Here is a 10151-nt window from a genome sequence, read left to right as displayed (position 1 = left end):
TTGACTCGATAGGCAGCCAGTGACAGCGGAAGGGAAGTTAATAAAATTAAGGAACACATTCAAATCTGTTGTTATCCATTTCAAAGTCCACGCATTCCACTTTTATCCCACGGCGGGGTCTCTATTGAGAAAGCCACAAAGGCCCTGTATCTGCTATGCCATCGGATCCTGTTTTGCTTTCAAGGCTCCACATAATGAACAGATCTTATTCCAACTTTAAATCCCTGTTCCGTGACTTCCTACAGCTCTTCGCAGATAAGTTCCTCATTCTCCAGTCAGCATTTTATGCCGAGACTCGCCTACATGCTCATTTATTCCCTCTCCCCAGATTTACCTTTGACTTGTCCGTGAAGTACATACTAGGATCTCCATTCTCGTGTTTGCTTTAACTTTTGTGAGTTTTTTGTTTTTGTTTTTGTTTTCGTTTTCGTTTCTTATCGTCCGTCTTACAGTAGCTTGATGTCTGACTCAGGGTGCTTTTGGGGCCGAGATTGGATCTATAGAATTATCTTTGCAAGTGATGTGGTTTCTAGGTGTGATGGACTTAACGAACTCGTTATTTCTGATGGTTTCTCCAGGATTTGGGTACCGAGAGGTACGTCGGATTGGGATCTGTCGTGACATTATTCAGGTTTTAAAGCGTTTGCCGCCGCTTTCTCAAAGCAGTTTCCAGAGACTTGGGCACGGAGAGGGTGTGCGGCTGTACCGCACCCTGCCGTTCTTCCTGTGCGAATGAGCAGGACGAGGAGTGTTCATTCATTCACTCACTCACTCATTAAACTGGCCGAGGGAAATGATTCCCATCTCGTGCTTCTCCCTGTCTTGCAAAACGATGGCTGTTAACGGACGTAATTCAGAGGATGTGCGTGGTTTAAATTTCTCTTCCCTCTTTTTTTACCTGCATTTCAGGATATCAACGCTTACAATGGCGAGGAGCCCACAGAAAAGCTACCTTTTCCCATCATTGATGACAAGCATCGGGACCTCGCCATCCTGTTGGGCATGCTGGACCCAGCGGAGAAAGACGAAAAGGGCATGCCCGTGACGGCGCGCGTGGTGAGCTGTGAGCGTCCGTTCTGCAGTCGTGACAAGTAAAGGCTTGAACCACCTTGAGGAAATAAGGAGATTCTGTCCAATGAGGGGATAATTGTTTGGACAGTGATCTCATTGATTACCAGTAACACTCATGCAAAAGTTTCACCTCAATCTTTAAACCGTTTAATTTCTAGCTTTTCGGAAATATACGTAAAATGCGCAGTTGTCCGAAGAAGTCACCTAGAATTGAGCAGTCTTCTACTGCTGTTCCTCCAGCCGTGGGTCGGGGCCTTTGCGAGGCGGCCCTGGTTTCGAATTCTCGTTCTGTCCTTCCTAACCTCCTGAGAACAGACCCCCTCACCGGCAGAAAAAGTACAGCTATTTGAGGACCAATATCAACTCCCATTAGTATGATTTTTATGATAATCATCCCTACTTCACACAGTCCCTTCCTGAGGCCTTTCCTGGATTCAGTTGGCATAGCAGTTTTTCTTACTGAGACAGTCAGAACCAAATATCATTCCCTTCTAAAGTCAGAAAAATAACACGGACACTGTGCTGTGTGCCAGAAACTGATATAATATTGTATGTCAACTGTAACTGAAAAAAATTTTTTAAAGAAAAATGAGATGGAGAAGAAAAGTATCTTAGACTCCAGCCACCTGGATTCAGTTTGGCGTCTCATTCTAGATGGCCGGGAATTTTTTGTTTTGTCTTTACACCCTTGAACGTTTTTAATGACTGAAGAGCTTTCTAAGAGGCTTTAATATCAAAGACACTGAACAAACTCTTGCTCTTTATGTGTCTGCGTGTTTTGCAGGTGTTTGTTTTTGGTCCTGATAAGAAACTGAAGCTGTCGATCCTGTACCCAGCCACCACGGGCAGGAACTTCGACGAGATCCTCAGAGTCGTCATCTCGCTCCAGCTGACCGCGGAGAAGAGGGTGGCCACCCCCGTCGACTGGAAGGTAAAGAGGTTAAAGGGGCAGAGGCCCCGTGCCCGGAAGGCCTGTGGGGCTCCTGTCTAAATGGCCACCTTCAGGCTGTCACCAGGGGCTCTGTTTCTGACGTGCAAATACACGGGGAGGGTTTTTTTTTTCCTTATGGCTGAGTTTAAGATTTGTTGAGAGGCCATTTATTTTCAAGGTCTCTATCGCTTTTATATAAAACACACATTCCCCGTAGTGCTTTCTAACTTAGATATTTGGACAGATTTAATTGGTCAGAATGATTCCTTTTCCTAATAAAAGGATTTTTTGAAGAACTTTAACCCTTCCCTGCTGGCAAAATATTTACAACAAGACAGCTCGGCCACTTAAGTTGTGGCTCTGCAACTAAACTACCATGTCAGGGTCAGGAAGCTGCGTTTCTCTTAAGCTTCAGTCTGTTAAACAAAGCCACGTAGAAGTCTCCGAAACTCGTTCGTCAACGTTTAATCTCGAGGATTTCTGCAATATATAAGACATGGCTAATAATCACAGGAGTGTCTTGATGATGCTTTACTTTTAAAATATGGTAACCTGAATTCCTGGCTTTGTATTTTCTGACGGCGAGTAGTTAATTAAAATTCTGTGTCCATTCATCGAACCTGCGTTGATGGAGCCCGAACCATACAAGTCCCTGCCCTCAGAGCACACCTTCCAGGGGGGAGAGGCGAACAGTAAACCAGCGTGTAGTCTGTTAGGTGGCAGTAAGTGTGACAGAACCGGCACGAGAGGAGGTAGGGTTGGTTTTCATGGCCGTCACGGGGGGCCTTCCTCTGAAGGGACCTTGAAGGACATGAAGAAAGGGAGGAGCCCGGCGGGCAGAAGGAACAGCTCGTGCAAGGTGCATTCCCTGAAAGCAGGCTCGGCGTGTCCGAGGGACAGAGAGCATCCGGCGTGTCTGGGAGGGAAGCCGCAGGGGGTGGGGTGAGGGAGCGGGCAGCGGCCCAGCTTGACTGGGCGTAAACGGGCCCGTTTCTGGTGGCGGTGGGGAAACAGTCCCCGACCAAAGCGCCGGACACAGATCAGCCTGGGAAACAGAACTCCTCAGAGGGGAGAGTGAAGGGTACTTGGTGGTTCTGCTTAGCACCTGTAGCTGCTTTTCTACAGTGGATTCCCGGCCTTAGACTTGACTGTGAGATTGAACTTCACCACTCTCAACGTCTTTCCGCAGGACGGAGACAGCGTGATGGTGCTCCCAACCATCCCTGAGGAGGAAGCCAAGAGAATTTTCCCTAAAGGAGTGTTCACCAAAGAGCTCCCATCCGGCAAGAAGTACCTGCGCTACACGCCGCAGCCCTAGGCTCCCTCCCACGCTCCCTCCCAGAGTCGGTGGCGATGCTGCCCACTCAGCACAGGGGGCCGGACGGTGCCCGCTGCCTCTCGTGTTCCCTACAGCAATTCCGTAGAAACGTCCCAGGGTGACCGCAGCCACGGCCGTTAGGTTGCCGCACCGCTGGCTTATTAAATGAAAATAGCACTAGGAACTCCGCGGGAGTCTGCTCTGTGCCTTCACCGGCATTCTGTCCTGTTCCTGTATCTCAGCGCTCTGGCCGGCCCTCTCTGAAACATGTTCTGTATTTGAGACTCACATCTTGCTGGATCTCTGCAGGGTTTGTGATCCACGGCGGTGGAGGCTGGTGATGGTTGGAAAAGCCTGCTTCGCTCCATCATGGATTGGCCATAAGTTTTTTGGGTTTTTTTTTTTTTTAGCTATTCTAGTCAAATCCTCTCTTTTGTTATGCATTTTTGGGAGCAGCAGAACTTGAGCTTCCTCTGTAGATCTCTTAATTATATAACCCAGAAAGTCAGTAACCCAGATATTCTTCAGTATTCAGTGTTTTGATCACAGCTAAGGGAAAACACTTTTCAATTCTGTACTTTTCCAGTAGATAACGGAAGTGGGAAGAGCAGGGGGAGGGGTCTTTAACTATTTTGCTAAAAGAAAACTTTTCAATAAATTTCTTATCCAAAGAGAGAAGCCACAGAAAGTCTCCACTTACCTGTCAGAAGGTGTGCGAGCGGTGTGAGCAGGACAGTGCCACGTGCCTTCCACACGGGGTTTCCGGGAGGGTGTCAGTCTGCTCCGTGGTGACAGGCACCGGAAGAGCACGCGTCGGGAAGGGAGGAGAGGATAGAAGATGTTTTCTTACAGGACGATTCTTGCTGGATGAAGGGGTATTTTCTGAATTTTGCTTTTGGGGGGGATCTAGGAAATCCTTGGTTAAAACTGGATCCGACGATTCCGTCGTCACGTTTTGAAGTACTGGTTTACAGACACATGTCCTGAGGGCACAGCTTCCCCGGCTAGGAGTGGCACTGAGACTTCTCTCCAGAGAATACATGAAATTGGCATAGAACGAAAACGGAGGCACAGCCGAGGGACTCGCGATTTCCCATCTCGGGGCCTCCTTCGCTCCTCCACGTTACATGCCGGGTCCCTGGGGTCCCTGGAGTCTGTGGCTCAAGCTCTCCTTACCTAACGCCTTAATGCGATTGCTGGGTTTAAGAATATGAATCTCGAGGATAATGGTGCATCTGTGCCTGTCTGGAAAGGGTGCTCATTACTTCGAGCTCTTGGTCTCAGACTTACTAAACTGTGCTCATGTGCTCTGGGTGTAGGAGGAAGTGCCCAGATCTGGTACCGTCGCTTGCATGTCACCCTCTACGATTTTATCGGAGAGAGTAATGTGAAGTACGATCCCTTCTGCCACGTGTCGGAGAAGTCACTAAGCCTGTGGTTTCCTCGATTTCTCCACGTGTAAAATTTGGGTGACGCAGAGAAGGTTGAGAATGAAGGTGAAAATGCCAAGTTTCACAATATCCCAGGAGATGCTGGTCTCGAGGGCTGGCATCCTGCGCTCTCCTCGAAGTCGCAAGACGTTTCGCCCTTAAAGAATTAATACTGTCTAGTCCTCTTAAAGCATCTCTCTCCTAATCCTTGCTCCAGCTGCTCCTGTCACCTCCCTGTTAGGTGTCTTGCTGCTCTTTCCCCTTGGCTGTTGGCTGCCTCTAGTCTCTGTCTCTCTTGGAGAGCCTGGCTTCAACCTTCCATGGCGACAGTTCACAGTCTGAATCCCCAGCATCGATTATTCAGACTCAAGTCAACTGACCAATGGAACATTTGCCATTGAATTTACAAACTCAAAATCAAATTCATCAATTTTCCCCCCTACTAAAGCCATTGCCCCTCTTATTACTCAGGCACCCAAATCTTGATGTTTTGTTTGGCTATATCAGCTCTACCCACATGGATAATGTCAATATAAAAATGCTTTAAAAGCTCAAAAGAAAAGGGGGTCAGTGTGCCCTCAAATTGAATTCTGGCTCCACCATGAAACCACCAGACAGTGAAAGTATTCTCTTCCAAATAGACTACACAGTGAATGTGTCTTTCTGGGTAGAAGCGATCTGAGTACATTTTTAACACACGTGGGCATGGAGACTAGAGTTCCCCTATTGAGAATTGTCGCTCTCAATTTTCATAGGGAACGGAATAAATCACATTATGCATCCAAAGATTTGTTAACTGAACGTACATTAATATATGGCCATGGTGGCTATGAGAGACGCATCGGGAATCTGGGAGGCAGTCCGTGTGACAAGGAACCATCGAATGCTTTGGCTAGAATAGATAATGTCTAAGATCAGCAACGTGATAAACTTGCTCCTGTGTGGTCTTGCCACAAATCTGAGTTCACCTCTGACCTCCACCCTAAGGGCAGGAATCTGCATTGAGGAGAGGCTCGGAGAAGGGTAAGGAGCCAGAATGACTGTCTAGATGGCCAAGTCAAGATGCCAACTGGCATAAGCGATTTACTCCACTTGACCCCGCCCCTTTGGGGCAATGCACTGGTTAAAAGGTCGTGACCACCCTGTCCAGGTGGTCCAGAAATGGGCATGCAATTCAGTTCTTGGCGACAAGAGACAAGATCGCTAGAGTTTCTAGAAGTTCTTTCTCACTCTTGAAAGCAATCAGAAGCCCCCCCCCCCTTTTTTTTTTCTTTTTTTGTCTTGTATTGAACATGAACGAGAAAACATGAAGCACTGGTTGCTGATGGGAGGCGGGGACAAGCCCTAGCATGAGACTCTAAAGGTCACAGCAGAATGGAGCAAAAGAAAAAATCCGACCATCCTCACCGAGTCTGCCAACTGCAAATTCGTCAGTGTTTAAGCCTTTCTGAGTTGGGTTTTCTGCTACCTAAGACCAAAAACATCCACTAGATATGCATGCAATGAAGTCCTGTCCTCTAGTTGTCTCAAATATACGGGAATGCACCTCTCCTAAGTGTAGGGCAGACTTTATCTCCTACCTGTGGATCTCAAGCTTCAATATGCATTAAATTGCATGAGGAGCATTAGAATGCAGAGCCCAGGGCCTACCTACCCCCAGAGACAGACTGACTCGTCAGGGGGCCAGAAGTTATAACAACCCAGGTGACTGATGCCAGGTACAGCAGACACCGCACCCAGTATCTATCCCCGACCCCCGCTTTTTTACTCAAAGCACCCAGATTGAATTAAGGTTGGCAAGGTGAGGTGCCAAGTAAAATTCTTCTTAAGGCGATAGGTGTGGCCAAATGACAGTGCTGGCCAAGGGTGAGGTCCCTCCCTAAGTGAAAGACAAAGCCTCATAGAAAGCTGCCCACCCTGCTAGAAAGCACACAGGATATCTAGAGTTACAGATGATGGTTTTCTACCGTGAGAATCAAAGTCACCAGCCAAAGAAGAGGCTGCCAGGAGCCCGGGTCCATGATCGCTCCAGTCCTGTCCTATATCCGGTCACGTCAGAAAAATGGAGCCCCATGTAGCCCTGCCACGGTGGCTGCGATTCTGTAATGTGCAGCCACGCCCAATATTTGCTGACACATAGGCCACTCTGAGAAATACTGCCCTACTATGCTAGGTCTCCAGAAGATTCTTAATAAATAGTCAGGCTTGACGTTTGTGTTTCCTTCCATTCTTTCTTCTTGTGTGGTTCTCCTTGGAGAATCTTGTATTTTTTCAAAGTCTTGTTGAAATTAAAAGTAAAAATGGGTTCTAAATAAACCATAAAATTCAACTTTATTTGAAATGAAATTTCAATGAAAACAAAATGAAAAGTGGTATCAAAAGTACTGTGCAATGCACATTGTGCACTTCTCCTCAACTCTGCTTTCGGTAACTAAGATGCTAGAACATAGCTCCACTTTTCAATATCTACTAAGTTGGGGAAAGGGGAAATAACTTTCAAAAATGTCAGGGAGGCACTAAATCTAGCAATATCACAAATCAAAATCATAGATCCTAGGCTTTAGCACTACATCGCGGGATGCTGTTAATATTCTGTATTCTGCTATAACTTGCTCTCAGCCAGATGCAGGGTTTCATTTGATAGGCCATGAGTTTTGGGGTGTCCTATCCTGAAGAATTTACGAGCATCTCAAACATTCTGCAACTACGTAAAATTAGACCTTTGCAGCCGTCCATCGGTTGCTTATAAAATAAATGCAGCAGTGAATTGCTTCGGCAACTTCTAAGGAACGTCCTTGCCAGATGACCCTTTGGCACTTGAGCCAAGATACGGACTTGATCTTCAACCTGACTTCACAGATCACATTAGTGCCATAAGTGTCCTTTTCTACAATAGGATCCAGTTTCCAACTATAAAAAAAGTCAAAAGTAAAATATTAGACTGTGAATATTTCAAGAAAAAGAAAAAAAACAGAAAACTTATGAAAAGTTTCCATTTCCTTATCTGCAACATCCCCTCTAAAAGACCTTCCATATTCAGGACTTTGAATGATAGCTTCTAAAATGTGTGCTTCTCTGCACCAACAAATGTCATCCTGTAAAGAGAAACTGCGTTAATTCCAATCCGAGGAGTCTCTCTCTTAAGGAAAAGAGAAACCTTAGGAGAGCTGAATTCCAGCTGTGACCGCAGGTAACTGGTAAATGGGAAGGAGAATTTCACTAAATAATGGGGCTTGGGGAAAACGGTGACAAACGAGGAACCCCATTACTTGATTCCCATTTATGAAATGACGTTTCCGTAAGAAAGAGGAGAGGGTGGCCCAGGGAAGGCTGCCTGAAAAGAACTAAAGTGCTTTGTTTAAAGGGACCGTCAACCATCAGCTGGGTCGAGGCGACCTTCCTTCCCCAGGGAACACGCTGCCAGCGAGAGCTTCTAGCGGAAGGGCCCGGGGGCGGATATCCCGCTGGGGATGTGGGGGGCTTGAGGCTGCACTAACACAGCACGTTATGTTCAGAGGGCACATTTATTTGGGGTGACTTGGCAACTGGGGGAAGTGGGGGTGCTGAAGGCCCCTGAAGGCTGCTCCTGGCGGCATCGCTGCCACCTGGCCCGCGTCTGCACCTGCCTCCCTGTCAGAGCTGCCTCCTTCTGCACTTGGCAGTGGGCTCGGGCCCTAACTGAGACCCCCAAGCCTGCAGGCGACCCTCCTCCACCCACACTCACCTCCACTCCACCCCGGCCCAGTGACCAGCCCTCTCCCGCCCCAGCCCTAGGACAGCTTCCAGCTCGTCTCACACACTGCCAAATCCGCCCCGATTGCTGAGGAAAACAGGAAAAGACATCAAGACAAAACCCAAGTGACACTTCAGTAAAATGTTTTGAGGTCTTTTGTTCTGTCTTAAAAATTCATGCAAACGTGCCATCCTACTCCGTAATGTTTGTTTTAATATAAAACATTTAAAATAACCTAACCGTTCACTGAGTTAACATCTCCCTTTAAAAGATGTTCAAGTAAAACATAGGAAGACGCCTGTGATCAGCCTGCGGCCTCACGTGCCCCCCGCACGGCACCCACACATCCATGGAGGACGCACGCACATGCACACACACACGCGCGCGCACACACACATACGACGGAGAAGCATCGATATGCAGATGCTAACATCTGGCTGGCACGGATGACATGGGACCTGCCCCGTCCCTAACCCCAGGGATCCCTACGTTTTGAACTAAACCTCAGGGGAAAAGGGTCGGGGGAGGGACTGGGAGAGAGGGGAGATGGGGCAAAATTACCTCTTTTAAAAATATTCTATCATTTTGATTTTTAAGTAATTCAGGCGAGATGTATCCCAATTTTTCCAAGTCAAGAAGTTGCCACTAAGAGTCCCTTTTTCCGCCACCTACGTTTTGCTATTCGACCTCATAGCTTATTTCAGCTGTGTAGTTTAAATCTAACCAAAACGCCGCGTTTATGGCCTCAGCGTTTCCAGTTACGTTCTCTGCTGGTCACTCGAGGACCAGTGTTGACTGAGCCGATTCAAATACATGCATCGAACAGAAAAACTAAATTAGCAGTTCGAGAATACGAAAGTGAAGGATCAGTTTGCTTTCTGCCCGTAGGTTCCCCCTTTCCCTTGCCTTTCACACGGGCTCTTTATGTCCTTCCATCCAGCAGGTTTGTTAACAGGCTCCCAAAAGTCCCACACAAGGGCTGAGAAACTCAGATGAGAACAAGCAGGTCTCACGCGTGATTCGAGTGGGCCGGGCACAGGCGGAGGTAGCTGCATGGACGATGGCAGACCAGGGAGCATCTGCTGACGCTCGGCTAGCTCTCCGATCGGGTGCCACAGGAATGAGGACTGGGTGCGGGCAGTCTCCCCGATTTTTCCAAGAAAACCCCAAATCTGGATTTTTTTAAATGTAACATTTCTGGATATCTTTACTTGGCAACTAATTTTAAATTTTTTTTTTTTTTAAGAAAACATATATGCGGGCCAAATCGAGTGTACCGGTGGGATCCAGTCCATGGGCCTGCCATTTGTGACTTCCGTCCCAAACTCATCGGGGACACGGAGTGATATTTTTCCCTCAGCCTCTCTGGGATCATTCGCGGAAGGAGAGCGGCCTACGGGCCCAGCAATGGGAGGGACCTGCGCCCTATTTCTCTGACTCGACAGCCCTCAGGGTGTCACACACCCCTGTGGCCCACGCCCTCCTGGGGGAGCAGCAGAGTGACAGGCTGAAAGAGTCGGAGGTCTGGAGCCTCGGTGTCAGGCGCCTGGGACAGCAGACCCAGGAGCAGAGGGAGCCCCCAAAATCAGAGAAGTGAGCCACAGAATGTGTGAGTTGGAACTTGCTTCTAGGGGAGAAGCGGAATTATGTGGTGAATGTCTGTCTGTC

General features: G+C 47.8%; 2 protein-coding genes across 2 annotated transcripts in view; one reads left to right on the top strand and one right to left on the bottom strand.

Moving 5' to 3' along the window:
- PRDX6 (peroxiredoxin 6) overlaps positions 1–4003 on the top strand; it is a 12243-nt gene extending 8240 nt beyond the window's left edge. The window contains exons 3-5 of the mRNA XM_011371695.2: positions 910–1056; positions 1856–2002; positions 3192–4003. Coding sequence (XP_011369997.1) covers positions 910–1056; positions 1856–2002; positions 3192–3320 — 423 coding nt within the window. The 3' untranslated portion in view covers positions 3321–4003. The remainder of the gene's footprint in view (positions 1–909; positions 1057–1855; positions 2003–3191) is intronic.
- A 3617-nt stretch (positions 4004–7620) lies between these two features.
- SLC9C2 (solute carrier family 9 member C2 (putative)) overlaps positions 7621–10151 on the bottom strand; it is a 56655-nt gene continuing 54124 nt past the window's right edge. Inside the window, exon 25 of the mRNA XM_011371740.2 lies at positions 7621–7660. The gene's annotated coding sequence lies outside the window, so the exon portion shown is untranslated. The remainder of the gene's footprint in view (positions 7661–10151) is intronic.

The sequence above is a fragment of the Pteropus vampyrus genome, unplaced genomic scaffold (assembly GCF_000151845.1).
Source record: "Pteropus vampyrus isolate Shadow unplaced genomic scaffold, Pvam_2.0 Scaffold194, whole genome shotgun sequence".
Lineage (NCBI taxonomy): Eukaryota > Metazoa > Chordata > Mammalia > Chiroptera > Pteropodidae > Pteropus > Pteropus vampyrus.
The sequence above is the reverse complement of the archived record's forward strand: the minus strand, read 5'-3'. Positions and strand labels throughout refer to the sequence as shown.